The sequence below is a fragment of the Pteropus medius genome, unplaced genomic scaffold (genome assembly GCF_902729225.1).
Source record: "Pteropus medius unplaced genomic scaffold, Ma_sr-lr_union100, whole genome shotgun sequence".
Taxonomy (NCBI): Eukaryota; Metazoa; Chordata; class Mammalia; order Chiroptera; family Pteropodidae; genus Pteropus; species Pteropus medius.
Window position 1 is genome coordinate 3672474 of NW_024352787.1, and position 19888 is coordinate 3692361.

At 35.8% G+C, this 19888-nt stretch overlaps 1 protein-coding gene across 10 annotated transcripts in view; it reads left to right on the forward strand.

The window, feature by feature from the left end:
• Positions 1 to 19888, forward strand: part of BIVM (basic, immunoglobulin-like variable motif containing) — a 53169-nt gene that overhangs the window by 14431 nt on the left and 18850 nt on the right. For 8 of the 10 annotated variants that reach the window (XM_039849290.1, XM_039849294.1, XM_039849291.1 and 5 more), the window contains 4 exons: positions 5144 to 5276; positions 7026 to 7112; positions 7905 to 8001; positions 8833 to 9669. In XM_039849290.1, coding sequence (XP_039705224.1) covers positions 5144 to 5276; positions 7026 to 7112; positions 7905 to 8001; positions 8833 to 9126 — 611 coding nt within the window. In that variant the 3' untranslated portion in view covers positions 9127 to 9669. Of the gene's footprint in view, positions 1 to 5143; positions 5277 to 7025; positions 7113 to 7904; positions 8002 to 8832; positions 9670 to 13434; positions 13901 to 15947; positions 16124 to 17687; positions 17804 to 18268; positions 18356 to 19473; positions 19535 to 19888 lie in introns of those variants that run through there. The other 2 variants (XM_039849298.1, XM_039849289.1) reach the window with 2 other exon arrangements.

A 19888-nucleotide genomic window follows, 5' to 3' on the forward strand; every position in this document is an offset into this window, starting at 1 on the left:
TGGGAATTTATAGCCAACTAGCAAAGTGAGGGATCAATTGATGGAGAATTACTGAGAGGAAGCAACAAGGGCAGGGGCATTTTTGCTAAACTGGTCCAACAGGATTCTTAAAACTGGCAGGACAAGGGCTTAGATCCCAAGGGTGGGGATGAGGAACTTGAACAGATAGCAAGGGTGGGGGATTTTGTCTAAACTGACTTAGCAGGAATCTTGCTAAAACTGGATTCAGCAAGGATGGACACAGAAGCCCAAGAGCGAGGCCTAGTTGAGAAGAGGGCTCAGAGGAAAAGAGTCTTTGTCAACAGATCTCTCTGTTTACTTGACATATGGCTTACCAAGGTCAAGGATTGAACATAGAGTACAATATATTTCTCTTGACCTATACCAGGTATGTCAAGTTGGTTACAGGTCAGGCAAATTAGAATTTATGTTGGTTTCTACACATACTGGTTTTGTGACCTTGAACAAGGCAGTTAGGCACTCACTTCCTGAGGGCGGTGTAGACCTTTGTCTTTCCATATTTGTACCCATCCCATAGGGTCACTATGAAGATACAAGGAGACATGTTTATAATACATTTAGCTCCTTGTTTGACACAGAGTAAAGACTCAATAAATGTTAGCTTTCCTTGTTGCTGACTGAATTCTGTGCATTTGTAGGAGTTCTGTCCATGTGGAAAGGGTAGCTTTAAGTTGTGTGTATTTTTTTTGTTTGTTTTCTGTTTCTAGTGAAACTGTCAACACACCTTTCTCAACAATTGGTCAGGCAACTAAAAACTAAGAAAGGTCATATTTTCCAATAGACGTTAATCTTTTTTTTTTTTCATTTGAAGACTGGGATAAACTACCTATACTTCTCATCTCTTTGCTTTTGACAGGGGGAGAGGAGTAGTTGCTGCAGTTTCTTCGGCAAGTTTTAATGCTGTATTTTCCTAGTTTTATTTCTGTTTTCATTTTTCCTATTACAATACTTGACTCCTCACTGTTTCTTTTTCTATGTGTATTTCCCAAAGGATGATTGATCTGCTTTCCCCCTTAGAATTTTCTTATTTTCCTCTTTAATAATCAGTGGTCCTGCACAAGCCCAGCTTTATCTCTGCCACTTTCCCTGAAGCTTTCCCTGCCACTTCAGGTGCCGAATCCTCTTAATTACTGTAGTACTGATTATTTGCTCTGTCATGTGGCACTTGGCATATGCAGCCTTATATTATGTTGCATATTTTTAATGTGTTTGTCTAGCTTCTTGACCATAGGGACTGCCTCAGTAGCCCTTTGATTTCATATATGATGCCCTATGACTTCACACATGTTGTTCTAGAACTTCTGATTGTATTCAGAGGAGGAGTGGTACATGTGTCAAGCGAAATGTTTTCTGTTCTCTCTCATAGTGGAAGAGAGCATTGCACAGATAGGCTTTTCTCATGTCTCTGCGATATGCAGTAGTGAAAACCATTGTCACTTGTTGCTTGAAACGGATCTTCTATTGTTATTTTGTTAAGGACTCTTAGGCCTGTTTTTCACAATAGGTTTTAATTTTTTGCTTGAGACTGTGCTTCTCTGATTTCATAACTCCCTAGCAATTGCTGATGTGCCATTTCCACTGGACCCTCAGTAAATGTAAGCTGAGCTCACTAGTGGAATAAAAACAAAATCCAGGGATTTTGATAAAATTAACAGATTTAACTGTTAATAAGTTGAAGTATTTTTTCAGAGATGTAATTACAATAAAAGTTTGTGCTAGAAGATGTCAACATTAGTTTCAAATTATTGGTTCACTTCATTATTATTATTATTATTATTATTATATATTCAGGTAACTTCAAACTGTTGATTCACTTAGCTACCAATATTTGTGCCCGAAAAATCTATATTCGTTTTTTAATCAGCTAGCTTGAAAATTATACTAACTTTTATACATTTCATTTCTATTCTTCTAGTAGGCGTTATAACTCATTATTTTTGCTTAACAGAGAATAGCTACCTCTGCTCTATCCCAACATAACTCATATGTACTCTCGCCGTGGCTATTGCTACCAGCTTACTACAGTGCATTGGTATATCTCAGGTGTACTATGCATTAAGATTTCATTTTCCTTATCTACTGTTTTTCTCCAATTCATATTAGATGCAAGGCCAGATAAATCTTTTTAATACTAATAGATCTCTTTCCTTTTTAAGTCTCTCTAGTGCTAGTTTAAGCATAAATTCTTTAGCATCATTCAAAGCCAAAATAGATTGGCTTTCCACTGCTGTCCTATATATATCAGTTGTAATTAAAACATGTTGGGGGAATAAGAGCTTTGCAGGATATTATGTGCTGGATTACAGAATCTGGTTTTTGTCTTTGAAGATGTAAAAATGCATGCTCATAAATTGATCTAGAGTTCTCTGTAGTTCTTCTATAGATGATCAGGCTCTACAGAATAAACACTAAACTCAAAGAATGTTGGAATGTTGATATATTAACTTAGAGTGAGGAACTTAATGTCAAAGGCACCAGAATTCTCTTGGCTGCTCAGGACATATACTCCTCTTCGTAGTACAGCAGGCCAACTATTCTAGCAGTGTTTTTCTCCTTTCTTTATAGTATACAGATCAGGGCTGTCCATTTTGTAGCAGCTGCTTTGTAACTTAAGTTTCAGATTTTTTAGATATACTCTGGTCTAGAGTGGACATCATTCTGAATTTAGTTTCCATCTGTAACACATTTATATGTCTTCTTCTAAATAGAATTACTTTCTTGATTACTGTTTTGCTTGACCATTTTAATGTATTAAATACTATAGTTAATGTCTTTTATTTCAGAGGGTGATTTTTTATGACCTTGTCCTGAAATTCTAGGGGTGCCCTGCCGTAGGCTTCTCTATACTTTCATACTCTGTATTCTAAACTAAACTACTTATTGTTCCCTGATGATACTCCTCCCCTCCAGTGATTTTGTTTGCTCCTTATGCTCTTTCCTCTGTCTGGATTGTTGAAATCCTGCCACTTCATAAAGTTCCATCTTGGATGCTACCCCTTCTTTATTCCTCAGACCTAATGTGCGCTTTCTTCTTTGAACTGTATCCCTTTATTGTGGCACTGTCTTATTTCACCCTATATTAAAGTTACTTTTTTTTATCTTTCCTATAAGGACAACTTGATGTACGGTGTATCACTTTGTTTCCTGATATTGTTAGTAGGTGCTCATAAATTGCTTACTGAATTGAGTTAAATGAAATTTCCTCTTAACTCTAAATGTGGTCCCTGGACCAACATCACTGTCACCCGGTAACTTGTTAGACACGCAGACCCAGCAGTCTGTTATTTAATAAGCCCTATGTTCTCAAGTTTTAGAATTGCTGCTGTAGTTTTTCTAAAAGCTGCTACCCAACCTCTTTATTAAGAGCTTGATCTTCTATTGATAGGATTCATTGAATCCTGAATGTATTCCAGGACATTAAAATAATGACTAATCATATTCATACTAAAGCAGTCAGCTGTTTAGTATTATATTTGACTTAAGAAATGAGGAAAGTATGAAATACTTACAGATTTCCATTAAAAAGTTACAATAAAAGTTTTCATTAAAAGGTTTAGTTATTTGGGAAAACTTTATTTGGCATTTTCACAATTTTTAGATTTCCAGAGTTTTTTCTAAACCAATTATGTATATAGACATCTTTTGCACTTATCAAGTTTATGAGGAGTCTCAATCAATGTATTTGTATTTGTATTTGCTCACTGTCCTGGAACCTATCTATAATCAAGTTCAAATAAATCAAGTTCAAATAAAATATTGACTATCTTCAGAATTTTAGTTCTTATAATTCTTCATTTAGAGCTGCCCTCAGGTGTCAGTTTTTAATTTGTCGGGGGAACTCAATCAAAAAACTATAGAAAGATTTATTTATCATTATGAAATAGAGATTTTAGTGGAAAGGATCACCTTGCCATTGCAGGTATGCTCTGATGGTAGGCCATAACGTAAGAATCTGAGGAAGGTCTAGAGAAAATCTTGGAGAAAGAGCTTAAGACAGAAATGTTATTGTCTCCATGGAACTTGCAAATTGTGTGTGTCTGCAGGGGCAGAGTGTGGTCCTGCCTCCTTGGCTCTGCTACAGCCATTGATCTGCTGTTCTTAGTGGTCTTCAGCTGTTTCAGTGGCCAGAAAGTCAATCAGAGAAATGAAGACTTGCAAGCTTTCATCTACTGTTTCATCAACTATTTTTAGGATTTCCAGTTTTAATAGGCTATTTGTTAATGAATAATTTAGTTTCTTCCAGGAGATGCAAGTTATTGAAACCTCAGTTAATAGCTTTAAGTGTTGAGTGCTGGTAAAAACTTGTTGCTTATGCTAATACTTTTGAAATTACCTCACAGCTAATATAGCAATGGGAAATATACAAGGGGGAGCAATTATAAGAAGATGCCATGGTACTACCAGTCTGCCTCTAGAGATGTTCTCATCTTATCACTTGGTTTGTGAAAGCTTTCCTCTAGTCTGTGTCACTTTTGTAGAAAGACTAAATTGTGTGTTAGTTGGAGAAAGTTTCTATTTTTGGAACTTTATTTTCTGGAGTTTATATTTACCCATATATCTCATCGGGCTTCACAGTGTATGCAGTATAGGAGCTGTGCAAGGTAATCACTGTGGAAATAACATTAGAATGTCTATATTTTAATCTAATTTAAAATTCCTACTTTTTGTATATCTTTTATAAAGGCATATTAGTACAGTAGTATATACACATAGTTTATAAACAAAAAATGCTTCTAATGAGCATGCTTGTTCAGAAATTTCTTTTGGCAGATATGTACAGCTATAACAGATGAGACCATTGCTGTATGTACTAGGTATTAGGTTTCATACAGTAATTAAATTTCATAGGTAAGTATGTGGGTTATTGGAAGGTTTTGGTAAACAAGGCCATATTTCATTTCTTTAGTTTGCTATTCATTTTATCTAAATTTCAGTCTAAAGAGTAAAGCTGAAAATAAATTCATTAATGTTTTTTTTGTATCATCAATAGCTTCTTATTTTTCCCCAGCAACGTCAGTGTGTTCCGAGTAATGTCTCTTCCGTCTTTCAGTCCTTAACTAGTGCTTTGAGTGAAGCCTGGACAGTGCTTTATGGTCCCTCAGTCTGTTTTTGTTTTTTGTAGCTTCAGGGGCCTTGTCGAAGTTAACTCGTGGATTGAAAGATGAATCGCTGGCTTATATCTATCATTGCCAAAATCATTATTTTTGTCCAATTGGCTTTGAAGCAACCCCTGTTAAAGCTAATAAAGCATTCAGGTAAGCATTTCCATATTTAATGTGGATACTTCACTATAAAATGTGTTGTAGAAAGCATTTAAGAAATATTTAATGCTTAGAAATGGGAAGACTTGGTGATTTGCTTTCCTTACATGAAGTAAGGTACTTTAACATTTTAGCTTATTCTTTCGCAAAATTGCATTTGGTTAATTGTGCTTTGACATTATCCACTTAGATACTGTTGTTCAGTCGTGACAAGAGAAAGTCATTTGAAAAATTACTTTTTTGTTTAGTGTAAAACAGTTGAGGACTTTGTATGTCTCAGTGTCTCATTCAACATCATACATGGAAAATGTAATACAGAATCTAGTGTCAAGAAGATTGTCTCTACTGAGTACATCAGAAAGCTCTTTTTAATGGAATTTATCAGGATTCCCTTTTGTCCTGGCTACAAGGAAGCCCAGAGCTAATTTTTGTTTCTAATACCAGGAACTATGTTACCTTTACGGTTATATTTGTTTCTTTGTTTGATCCAGAGTTTCTATTTTATTAGCTATATATGTTTACATACAGGTAAACTGGTATCTTTTTAGAAGAGACAGCCCATGAATAAGAGAGGGTGACTGAATTTTAATTAATTAATTGATTGACTGATTGAGGTAACTGAATTTAAATATTTTTTTTCTTCTTTAGCAAGTTTTCTTCATAATAGGTTAAGATAATGCCAGGATAGTTGAAAGTAAAGGAAGAAGTGTCCTATTTGAGAATGGTGAAAACAAAAACCATGAATACTTTGAGAAAAAGTATTGATAGGTTTGGATATCCTCACCTAGTTGAGGTTCTGGTTTGTTCACACCTGGGTCGGTGACATTGGTAATTGTGGAGAAGAAAGAGGCAGCACTGCTCTCTCAGTGAGGGCTGAAGGTCAGGCTGGGAGAACATGGCTTGGTCATCTGGGGGATAAGATGGGTTCCTCGAGACTGGAGGCCATGCAGCCTTTGCGTCCCACTCAGGGCACTTGATGGGAGGGTAAAGGGTGGTGGGAGGAAGGGGATCTGGAGACAGTCAGGAGTGACCTGGGAGAGCTGAGAAGTTGGATGTTGTATTTTCGTGAATGTGGAACAAGAAGGAAATGACTTGGTCTTGCCAAATCCAGAAATGTTTTATTCGTTTCTCTGGAGGTGTGAGGTACATTGTGTTTCTTCTGTGGTTTCATCCTGCAACTTCACCTTACTTCAGACATCTGTCACATGTAAATTGTGAAAAAGTAGGTACTTCTACTTTGTTTTCTGTAGAGTTCTTTACCTCTGCCTATATCTAAGGATCACCTGAGATGCTTTTTAAACAGTGCAAATCCTTGTCTGTGTTCCACTCCAGACCTATTTGAATTAGAATTTCTAGGGGTGGGTTTAGGGGTGGGTTTATTTGTATGTTCCAAAGGTGAATCGCTGCTTTAAGGTTTTAATTTTAGAATGCTTTTTGAAACTTTTTGAATGCATAGTGAAAGGAGAAGAGTAGCCGAAGAAGTCTGGTAGCATGCTGGTTTATTCCAACTTTCTCATCCCTAGATTTTGTAACAGGGGATCAAGACCTAATTTTAATTTATGCTTTCTCTTTAATTGCCTTCAGACATTTGCTCATGCCTAAACTCCAATATCTGTTCTAATGTTAACCAACATAATCTTTGAATAATCTTTAGTATATTTTTTATTAATATTAATTGAAGCAACATTTTCAAGGGAGTGAATGACCTTTATTAAGCTTACTGTGAATGTATTTTATATTTAGCAGGGGTCCTCTCTCACCACAAGAAGTAGAATATTGGATCTTAATTGGAGAATCAAGTAGAAAACATCCTGCTATTCACTGTAAAAGGTATATTAACGTCACTTTTTTTCGATTTTTGCTAAAAAGCCTTTTAGAATTTTGATTAGAAAAGAATCCATAGAATCTGTAGTGTAGTTTGGGGAGAATTACATCTAAACAATATGGAGACTTCCAAGCAGCTAACATAGACTGTTTTTCCCCTTAATTAGAGCTTTAATTTCTCTCAGCAATGTTTGGTATTTTTCAATATAGAGTTTTATATGTATTTTGTTAAAATTTTCCCTAAGTGCGTGTTATATTTTGTGATGCTATTATAAATTGTTTTTTTTTCATTTCCTAATTATTTTTTGGTTATGTACAAAAATTCACTTGGTTTCTTTATAAAGCCATTAAATCTTGCATCTTTACCAAATTCACTTGTTAGTTCTAGTAACAGTTTTGCAATCCAGAGCAGTTTGTAATTGTTTTGGATTTTTTACAGAATCAATCATATTGTCTGTAAATAAAGGCATGTTAACTTTTGAATCTTTGAAATTGTACCTTAGTTAAAAAGGAAATAGGAAATGTTTCTACTTTAGCCTGAAGGATATCATCTAATAGGTTGATAACATATATATGTCATAGAGAGACTAACCATTTTAAAACTGAGAACTTTGGTGGCAATAGTTGGACAAACAGAATTGTCATATAAAAAGGACTTATTAGAGCTTAAGAGGTGGAACAATTCTAAGAGAATTATTGCCATGGTAAGACTGTAGAATATTGCTCATTTGAGTTCCATTACAGTGGTATATTGTACTACAAAGAAAATTGTGCTTTATTCTTCCTTCTTAACTATAGATGGGCAGATATTGTTACTGATCTAAACACTCAAAATCCAGAATATCTAGATATCCGGCACTTAGAGAGAGGGCTACAGTATCGAAAAACGAAGAAGGTAAGAATGCCATTGTCTTTGGAGGTCTTTCACAACTGGACAGAATACAGTGTTTTAGTCAGTACTCTTTATTGTAAATAACAAACCCAGTTCAGACCATCTTAGACAGAAAAGTAAAAATATTTTTAAGGGTACTTAGGTATCTTTAAAGTGAAAAGGTGAGGAGTGTAGCCTGGATTCATACAGTACTGGTACCTGGTAAAAGAATGTTAGCAGAGGCCAAGTAGCTAGTCTGTCTCTTTTGAGAGTTATATGTTGTTGTTATTCTCTTTTTGTCTGATTATTTACTTCCCGAAGATATCATCATCTTTATGTCTCTTTCAGATGAATAGTCTAGACTGAGCTTGGCCTGCCTCAGGCCTACTTCCATTGCCTTGGCCCAGTTTGGGTCAAGTGTTCACTCCTGAGCCAGATTAACTGTGGGCCATGGGGCAGAACCATGTGTACAAAGACTGCTGGGGGCAGTTCTCAGAGAAAGGTAGATTCTGTGGATTGAAAAGACACTCTATTGATATAATCCTACTAACAAATGAAGAATGTACAGGAGAGGGAGAGGAATGATAGTGTTTGGATCAGGCGGATGGGGAGGTCATAGTATGTGTGAGTGGCATACGGGGGAAAGGCGTTTTGGCTCCTGTGGGCATTTTTATATTTTTGTAAAGAGAGCTGGTCAGAAAACATGCAGGATAATGTGATCTGATGATGTCTGAAAGAGTAAATACTATATTGAAGCAGGTGAAGTTGTGGGGGGATAAGGGAATTCATAGGAACCCACATAGTAGTGTAATTCATTTCTCATCATTTTCTTCACCAACTTTTTTTCCTTCTCAGGTTGGGGGAAATTTGCATTGTATTATAGCATTTCAGAGACTTAATTGGCAAAGGTTTGGCCTTTGGAACTTTCCCTTTGGAACCATTAGACAAGAATTACAACCTCCAGCACATGGCCAGGGAATTGCCAAATCTGAGAGTGAAGACAACATCTCCAAAAAGCAGCATGGGCGTCTGGGTCGGTCTTTCAGTGCTAGTTTCCATCAGGATTCAGCATGGAAAAAGATGTCCAGCATCCACGAGAGAAGGAACAATGGCTACCAAGGTTACAGCGATTATGGTGGGAATGATTGACTATGCTGGGTACTGAAAAACTCGTGTTATACATATAAGCGGTCTATAAAGGACTGCATTAGGACAGTAGATTTCATTAAGTCTACATTACATAGGAACAGATCTTGTGACGTAAAATATAACCTTGTATTTCTCCAGTAAATAAGCTTGTATATGATTATGATGAGTGACTTCAGATATATAAGCAGATAAGCACAGATCATTGTCCTTTTAAATTTAAGAGTACATAAACATTCTGGAAAATTTAACAAAATCCAGTAAAATTACATATTAACAAATCAAATACAAATTCACTTAATAGCATCATGATTTGAAATAATTAAGCATGACATTTCTTACGACTTGATCCCCAGACTTTTGTTGCAGATAGTTTTATTCCTAAGCTCTTTATGTAACGTACCATCTACCCTTTAAAAAAAATTAGGGCTGTTGATTTCTAGTTTTCTCTCATGGTTAAAAGTTATTTAAAATTATCAGTGAGTCTAGTAATTCTTTTACTTGTAGCAGTGTCTTGCCCGACTCATCTATTTCCTGGTTAACTTTCTCAGAATTCTCAGTAAAGAGGCAAAAGAGAAAGACTCAAGAAGCTAATCCTTTCTCTTGGTGCAAATGGGTGACTTAGTGCATTGGTTGAGGATATTCTTGACTTTCTTGACTGTATGGTACTACCAAATATTGACCAGAACTTTAGGTCTTGAAAGGCTTCTGTAAGTCTATAATAAACTGTTTTAGGGATATAATAAAAGAATAAGTGGCATCTGTAGTTTCTATACCCAAGGTAAGCTGTGAAATGAGATCTGATATTTAATTAGTCTCTCAGTATGGAGTCATATGTTGACAGCAGCACTAAAGCTGCATTAGAATGCGACATCACTTAGAAGGCAACTATCCATGTTCCAAACTCTGACTTGTTTCCTTTTTTAAACTATACAATTAGTTGTTTGATGTGAATATTAAATAGTTCAGAAAGTGTGGATTTCATATATTTGAGCTCTTTTCTAGTTGCTGTCAGTTTTCCTTATGGTGTCAACCTGTGACTCACAAACGACTGGGATCTATTGTTCTTTCATTTCAGGGGCTGATCCAGAACTCAAATCAGTAACTTGATTATTACAAGGTGCTGAATACATTGGTAACCATATTGCAATACACCTCAGAGGGTTCAAATTTTTATTTTTAAAATATTTTCATTTTTTTCTTTTGAATTTTATATCCATTTATCCACTCAGATGTGTCTAGCCTACAGAACAGGATATATATATATATATATATATATATATATATATATATATATAATGAAATGGTCATTTTTCTGAAGAGAATATTTTGCTTGAACTGAAAAGGACTGAAAGAGATTTGTAGGTGGTGATTTTGTTACTTCATACTGGAACTTTTAAGAAGTTTTCATCAAATAAAGTTTTGTTTTCTACTTTTAATCATGTGAATGTTTTGAATCTTTATTTTAGGAAGGGGGAATATCCTTACAATTTGTTCAAAGTACATGACAGTTTGTCAATTCTGCCTAAGCCATGTGTTATAAGAAACCATCTTGTATCTGACTTTTATAATCAATGAAACAATAATGCATAATGACTATAATTTTAAACTTCTATAAGACATTATAATCAGAAATAAAAAATTTAATTCTTATATTAGCTTGAAACAAACGAAGTTATCAGTTTTGTAGGTCAAAGGTTGAATATGAGCAATTTCATATAGTTTAACTAAATATTTCAGAGAACAGGTAGGTAGGAAGAGCCAAGAGGAAAGGAGACAAGTGCAACATAAAATAAAGAATACAGAGACACCTAAGAGAAGAGAATGAGTTTATACAGACTGCATATTGGCCATAAACACTTTTTATAAAAGTCTTGATATATATGATCACTTGATAAGCTGGCTTACAAGTTTGGCAGTTAAGAGCAAACTGAGGTTTAAACACTTTTCCAGAAACTATAAGCAAATTACTGCATACTTCTCTTTCAATATTAGTAACATTCATGTCATATTTTTCTTGGTCAGCTCTTCTTAAGAGTCTCCATAAAAGCACTGAGGGTTCAAGTACTGGTTCTGCACTTAATGTATCACCTTGGGCAAGTTAAGATTAAGTTTCTGTGCTTATTACCTCATTGGTAAAATGGGGGATAATAGCATCTATTTTATAAATTGTTTTGAAGAATAAGTTAAAACATGCAAAGTGTTTAGAACAGTGCTTTGTAGATAGGAATTGCTATTTAAAGTGCTTGCTATTACTACTTCAAAAGATGTATATTTTACTGTTCAGAAACTTGACAGAAAGCCCTTTTAAACAGCATCTAAAAGAGCCAATTCCTTGTAAATCAAGTATACACTCCTTAGTTGCTGTTCCTTCAAAACAATATTTTATTTTTAAGAAATATTGCTCTGGTTTTAAAAGCACTTACTCAAATGCCCACATTACTTATTTGTTTTTACCCAGCTCTCAGACAGTAAAAAAATGTGTCATTTAGCTCTTTTTCCCACTACTGTGCCCATCATTAAGCCAAGCTGGTGCAGCAGCTATAAGTTTCCAACTTGCCTTCTCAGACGCAGAGGGGCTCAGGCAAGGCGCTCTAGGATGCAGCACATTCTGTATCTCAATTATACACATTGCATTTTCTACCTCGCTCATTCAACAAATTTGAATACAACTACCTACTAGGTGTTTCATGGTAAACTGCTGATCTTAGAGCAGCCCCAAGATGATGGTGGCACCTCCATTTTATTCAGACTCCCATTAATGAAGAAATCTGCTTAGGATCATAGGGGTTGTATTAGTTTGCTAGGGCTACCATAACAAAATACCACAGACTAGATGGCTTAATCAACAGCAACTTATTTTCAGTTCTAGAAGCAGAAGTTCCAGATAAAGGTTTTGACAGGTTTGGTTTCTCCTGTTCTCTTTTCCTTGGCATGCAGATGGCAACCTTCTCGCTGTGTCCTCACATGGTCTTTTCTCTGTGTCCTAATTTCCTCTTATAAGGACACTGGTCAGATTGGATTAGGCTCACCCAAATGGTGTCATTTTTAACAACTGACTTATAAAAGGCCCTATTCTCCAAATATAGCTATTTTGAGTTACTGAGGGTTAGGGCTTCAACATGATTTTGGATGGGAACATAATTCTGCTGGTTAGCACAGGGCTAATATGCAGCTCAGATGGGATCTGGACTAAGGTCTAACTTGCAAAGAAATCCTTTTAGCAGGGTACAAGATGTGCTGGAGAGCTTGACTAGAGGCTGAATTAGTCATTTAGGCAATATTTAAAGAATTCTTGCTAAGTGTCAGGAATGGGGTATAACGATCAACAAAAATAGTTCTTAGCTTCAGTAAGTTTACATTCTGCAGAGAGAGACAAAAAGTGAATAGGCAATTATATCAATCTCTATAATATAACTAAGGGCAATTCTTGGGAATTACTTTACACATCGAGGAAATGCAAAAACAGCAGTTTGTGTTGATTATCCCTGGTAGATTATTAGTTGTTACTAGGTCAACTAAACATGGCTACTGGGAACCATCTGGGCATAAAAACTAGTTTTTGTCATAAAGGATTCATTTAACAATTTCCTGCTCATTTAAATCAGCCTTTTCATCAAGTTTGAATCTAGTTTCAATAGTTCAAATTTGAACCAATATGCATGACTATCATTTACTGAGTACAAGTACTTTGCCTGTAATCACCTCTGATCCTAGCCAAGTCTGCCAAGATTGGTTTTATGCCCAGCTTACAGACGAAATAGAAGTTCTGAACGAATATTTCAATTCTGAACAAATGTTAATTTAACAATACTATAAAGTAGTGGGGTGGGAATCTGAATCTTGTGAGGGTTCCAGAGCCACTGCCTTTCCGGAAGCTACTTTGACAATTATTTTCTCATTTCTGACCCACAAGCTGTGGAATCTTAAACTTTAGTTGCCAGAGAAAACTATATTTCAAGACTTATGGCTTTAAATTGTATTGCTATCTAGTTACTAAGTTATCGAACAAGTACTTATTAATCTAAAAACAACAGCAAACCATCCACCTTTCCGTTGTCGCTTCACGCGTAAAGCAATACTTGGTTTTAAGGGTTCTCAGTGGGGATAAGTTGATACCGAAAAATCGCGTACAAAACTGTCAGTGGAGGTAAGCGCGGCGCTAACGCGACAAAAACACAGGGGCCGAACTGTTCCTCACTTCCGGAGTGCAAGGGCGCAGGGAATATACGTCAGCGCGGTGAGGCGGGACTTCCGCCCTGCGCGTTGTATAACGGGGAATCCCAAAGGTCGCAGTTCGCGTGAGTTTACGCACCCACTCGAAAAGATCGGTGGTGTTGAGAAGACGTTTTCTGGATGTCTGTCTCGCTTGGGCCGTCCCCTCGTCGCGGTCTTCCGTTAAAAGTGCAGACGTTTGGGCCAAAGCGGTGGGCGAGACGTAGACCTGCTCCGCCCCGCCGTCTGTCATTCTCTGGTCCCGTCTTCCGGAGGGCGGTGTTAGCCGCTGGGAAGTGCCCTTCCTGTAGGTGCTGGTTTTCCCTGGAAAACTGCGGGTTTATTTTCCATCTTTCCTGAGTTGGAGCGCTTCGCGGACTCCGGGGCGGTGGTGCCGTGCGTTGTAGAAAAATTGGAATAAAAGGCCCGCCGCTACCCCGTTGCTGAGTTGCGCTCTGAAGACACGCCTGCCTCATGGGAGTCCAGGGTCTCTGGAAGCTGCTGGAGTGCTCCGGGCGGCAGATCAGCCCGGAAACGCTGGAAGGAAAGATCCTTGCCGTGGGTATCCTTAACGGATCGTCAATACTTAGAAAACAGTGGTTCGCGTCAGAACTTTACTTTGAGCTCTCCCTTGGGCTCAGAGTGGTGTTGATAGGACGACGGTCTCACCCAGTGGGTAGCTATAGAATCTTGTCGACGTTTACTTCCCCCCAGCTTTGCGATCATAACCACTCTGGATTGAAGTCTTGGTGTTAGAAGTCTCTGCTTTAGAATGCTCTCATCTGGATAGTGGAGGTGATAATAGTATCTACACACAGGGTTGATATGAGGAATAAAGGGATTATTAAAATGAAAGCAGCTTAGAATAGTGTCTGGCACTGTTAATATTGTAAAAGCTTAAAAGTATTATCCCGGCTGGGAAGTCAGCATGGAGAAAATGAAGTAGGCTTCCTATCCCTAGTTTTCACTGCTGTTCTGGGATTTGCTCCATTTTTGCTCTATGTTTGTTAGAGGAAAGAAAGTGTGGTCAGGTATTTGACCTTAAAGTGTGTGTGTGTATAAAATTATTTTTATTATGATTTTTGGAATAGGAAATTTATATAGTACTACACCGAAAAGATTTCAAAAGGTATGCAGTGAATTATTTTCCTCCTAGCCCCTACGATGGACTTTTTAAGTACTGTTCTTTGTATGCAGCATGTTTGGCTGGTTTTGTTTGTCTTTGAAATGAAATGTTTTCCTTCATTATCAAAACGCGAATGCTGTTTCTGAAATTTTGATTTTTTTATTTGTTAAGCATTCTTTTTTTTTCTGTGTGTGTGTGTGTGTCTCTGTTCTGTTCCAGAAGCTGGTGGTACCTTAACCAGTTCCCTAAATGGGAATCTATAAGTAAAGATGATGATGATTATATCTTTTGCAATGTGAATCTTGAAATACATCTGTAATTAATTTTGGCTTAAAAGTTTTTATGCAAGGTACCTTGCGTAGGGGAAAAGGAAAAGGTTTTCTTTTTTTTGAAAGCATATGTGGTATTACTGCCCTCTAGTGGTTCCTCAAATCACTGATTTCTAAAGATTTTCTTAGAACCAACTGTATGTGAATGAAAGCAGTTTTCAGAGTCAGGAGCCCTTTCCTTCAGCAGAGCTTTAGGTCATTTTACGTTGCAGCCCTGGGACAGACATACACATATGGAGAGAGTATGGTGTGGAGGGCTGAGATTGCCTGGGTGGGTAGTGCAGACAGGAGGAAAGGAGAGGGCCTGAGAGATCCCTGCTGAAATCAACACTTTAACCGTTAGTTCAAGGAGCTGGCAAAGAGATTGAGAGCAGGAAGACCAGCAGATTGCCATGTCTCTCTCTTATGCACAAATAAAAAATAATTTGTTAAAAAACATTTTGAGATGTTTTAAAATATAAGTAAACTCCAAGAAAAAATGTAAATTACTTGTAATCATAGCAGAGATAACTACTCTTAATATTTTGATGTCCAAACTTCTAGTTTTTTATATTTAACATAATGTGTATGTTAGTTAAAAAATGGAATTATACTTTCCATACTTTTCTAACTTGTTTTACTTCCTTTAATAATACTTTGTGACTTATCACTGTAAATGCTTCTGCAGCTTCTATTTTTCAGGGCTCCTTGATATCCAGCCAATCAGTATATCATAATTTATTTTTTTAAAAAGAACTGTTAGAAAACTTACATTTAAAAATATTTTCATTATTATAAAGAAACATTCTCATGAATAAGTCTCATTGTACACCTATGATGATTTCCTGAGGATAAATGTCTGGAAGTGGAATTCTTAGGTAAAATAGAGTACAAGTTTTTAAGTTTTTAAATAAACAATTTTTTTGCAATTAGACTTTTTAAAGGACACATCTGTCTATGCAAGATTTAAAAATTTCAGTATGTGAATAGTAGTAATAAGGGTTCAAAAAAAAGTTAAATGATGTTAGGTAGATTCCATCAGGTAAACATTTTTCAGTTTCAAATGAATTGTGATGAGTTCTTAGTTTCAATATTTGGATGCTCTCAGTTTTTAGAAATTTGAAATTGGGAGGATGAAGAAATTCCAAGATGTTTTTCCTTAATAATTCTTCCAGATATTAGCATTTGGTTGAACCAAGCGCTTAAAGGAGTCCGGGATCGCCATGGAAACTCAATAGAAAATGCTCATCTTCTCACTTTGTTTCATCGGCTCTGCAAACTCTTATTTTTTCGAATTCGTCCTATTTTTGTATTTGATGGAGATGCTCCACTACTGAAGAAACAGACTTTGGTAAGAGTCATCAATTATTTTTCTTTCCACATTTTTAGAAAGAAAACTTCAGATAAAATTTTAATTTTCTTTTTAGAATTTTGGAAAACAGCACTTACTTTGACATATATTCAATTTAATTTCTACTTTAAAAATTATCTTGAACAAATAAACACTTTTTCTTTTAAAACATTTTTTCTTTATAAGAGTGTATCATGGGTACAATGATAAAATTTAATTTTTAATAAAACTGCTAAAATTCTTGCAATGGAGTTTTCATTTAGAATATCTTCTTAAATGTTCTACATTTGTTCTAGTTATGTTGCTGTTGCTCAGGGCAATATAGAAAACCTACAAGAGAAATGCTTCCCTGAATTTGAGATCAAAGATCCTCCATGATAGTGAGCATTCTTTTAAAGGCAAATTGGATTTGGGGAGTGAGCAGTGTTATGTGGTGCAAATGTGACTAAGGGAATTATCAAGGAAGGAAATTGGACAGTATATAAAAGAATGAAGATGAATTTCTTTACTCTAAAAGTAGTTTAGATCGATTTGTGAACAATGTTGTGAACTTTGGAGTAATTACTCCCCAGATGACAGCACACATTTGAATATATAACCTTTATATGTTGAAAATGTCAGCTCATCACCTTATACTCATACCAGACACACATTGTCTAAGTAGGTGAAGACAGAGGATAATAGTAAGGATTTATAAATGCTAGGGGACATTTGTTGCCTAGGTCTAGAGTTGTAGTTTTTAATTATTTAAGGCATACTTTATATCAGGTAGTCTTTGGAAGGACTAGAAGGAAAAGAGAACTCCAGCCTTTTTTTATCTACTAGTGGCAAGTTGGCACCCTTAAACAATATCTCCCCAATTCCTCCACCCTATGGTAAAGGTGCCAGCTCTACTGTAGCAGTCACATTGCGGTATGTAAATGTGTCTAACCAACACATTATACACTTTAAACTTACACAATGTTATATGTCAGTTATATTTCAATTAAAAAAGGAAAAAATAATGTTTTGGTATTTCTGTTATATTCAATCATAACCATGGAGGCTGTTCTATTTTTCCCTACTTGGACATTTCTTACAAAATATTCCTATACATTTTAGGATTTCCTATAATGTAGTCCTGCATAAAGGACAGAGTTACATAATTAATGTATTTTTATAAAAAATATCAGAAATTAGTTTTGGTGTAACAGTGGCATTTTAAAGAATAATTTATTTAATATGATAATCCCTTTTGGGAAGTGTTTACTTAATTATATATCGTTAAATTTCAGACTTCTTGAGGACATCAAAGGTCATTTAAAAGAAACTGAAAATAAATTAATAGTTTCCCAAATATATTGTATAATAGCCAGTCCATTAAGTAATAGCTAGATGGAAACTCTGGGTGTCCTTTACATGTGAGAAACCTGAGGATAGCCACTGATATGGTAATTAATAGAACATACCAGCACAACCATAGTTTGAGAACTGAGACAAACTAAATTCTATGGGAAAAAGTCACAGAAATGTTTTTGGTATACTGATATCCTGAAGTAAAGACCTATATCCTTTCTTTTCACAGGCTAAGAGAAGGCATAAAAAAGACCTGGCAACCAGCGACTCCAAGAAAACTGCAGAGAAGCTTTTGAAAACATTTTTGAAAAGACAAGCTATCAAAACTGCCTTAAGAAGCAAAAGGCAAGAGGGAAATTACATTAATTTTAAAGATTAAGCATTTAAGAATTTTTTGCTTTGGATTTATGTGGCTGCCTTTCTCAGCAGAAAATAGAGGGTGAAATAAGACGATTATGTGGGATGTCCATTTGACATAGTAATTTGAAGTTGTGAAAATTCCCTGTTCTGTGTGAATTAGCTTTGATAATGAGAAAGAAAAGTTGTTAGTGTTGCACTGTGTGCAGATTTTACTTCTATAATGCTCCTCTGCTGGCCTACACTTGAGGCTGTGGCCAAGGCATAAAGGCCTTAAGGCTGTACTTATTTTTCACAGCAGTCTTGGGCAGCCAGGTTAGCAGAGGAGACCCATTGCCCCTGTGTTTTCCCCCTTCTCACCTCAGCAAGGTTTGTGAGGAGTATTATTGGGGAGTATTATTGAGTCAAAATACTGTTTTCTATAATTCGTTTAAGATTATGTGTACTTTTCAGAGATGAAGCACTGCCCAGTCTTACTTGTGTTCAAAGAGAAGATGATATCTATTCTTTGCCACCTTTACAAGAGGGAGAAAAAAATAGGTAAATGTTTATTTAAAATTATTCATTATCACTGTATTCAGACTGACTTAAACCTTTGTTGTATCTGCAAGTTAAGATTTGTAGGGATTGATGTATCAGAAATATGCATTCTTGACAACACTTAGAATATTTTTCAAAACTAAATTTTTAATTTACCAACTTGTCTTCCTGTTTTGGTGGTTTGTGATAGTTTCTTTTTCATTCTATAGAGCCTATGCTAGCACCATTGATTTATATAATTCATAAAGACATGAATTTTAGTTTTTCTTACACTTTGCTTATAAGTACTGTCTCTGCTCGTTTCTCAACCCAGTCTTCTCACATCACCACGCTAACAACTTCTTTGCTAAATCCAATAGATACTGTTCAGTTTTCAGTTTAACACAGTGCCTTCTGAGAATGTCTCTAGCTACTCTTTCTCAGGCTCCTTTGTGGACTTTCCAGCTGGCTGTTAATTGTCAGTGGTATCTGTGGTTGAAGTGCAAGTAGAAGACCAGTTTGACTCTTTTCCACCTGCTCCATTCTTTTCTTTAGGGGTTCCTGAGAGGCCAGGAAGTTTTGAATCAGCCCAGGTCTCTTTATCTTTGTTGCTGCCACCATGTTCTTGTCTCTAGGTTACTGTACAAGCTTCCAAATTTTTTTTTATGTCTCAGTCTTTGAGCTTACCCTTTTGTAGGAACCCCTCCCCATCAAGCCTAATCTCTGCTTTGTAGTATAGCATCTATTAAAACCCAAATCTGATATTGTAATTTCCTTACTTACATTTCCTAGCTTCTTTTTTTTTTTTTAAGGATGAAACTTCAACTACTTAATCACATGCTTCTCCATGCAATGTAGTTGCAGAAGAGTCCAGAACACTTTTATGATCCCCCAAATTAGGGTGAGGTGACTCTCTCGCACCTTTGGCAGCCTAATTTTTCCTTGCAGTGGAAGTTCTTAAATCATACTGTGATTGCTCACTTACACGTGTCCCCACCAGACTGTGAAACCAATGACAATTACATATCTTGCCATCTTAGCATTGTCGCCCCTTTAACTAGCAGCACGTTGAACTCAAGAAATATTTTTGTAAGTAGTCAGTAAATAATAGATATTGTAAGTGTATGTTTGACTTTCAGTTCAGAAGAGGAAGATGAAAAAGAATGGCAAGAAAGAATGAATCAAAAACAAGCATTACAGGTATTTAAATATTTGAATTCAGAATTCTATTATTTGATATGAATGGCATGAAAATGAATAATTTTAATGAGATAGTATGAATTTATGAAAGTTGCTCTTAAAAATAAAGACATGCCTTTATTGTGTGTGTGTGTGTGTGTCATATGTATGCATGTGTATATGTATATATAAAATTCACATACACACATACCTATGTATGGAATTATGCTTATCTAGATATCCAATATAAGCCATTTTTCTTTTATAACTAACCAACTAATAAATAAATATAAGTAGTTATACATGCTTGTGTAAAACATAGAAAACATATCACCCATAAATAACTTCTGGTAACATTTTGGTATATATTAGTCG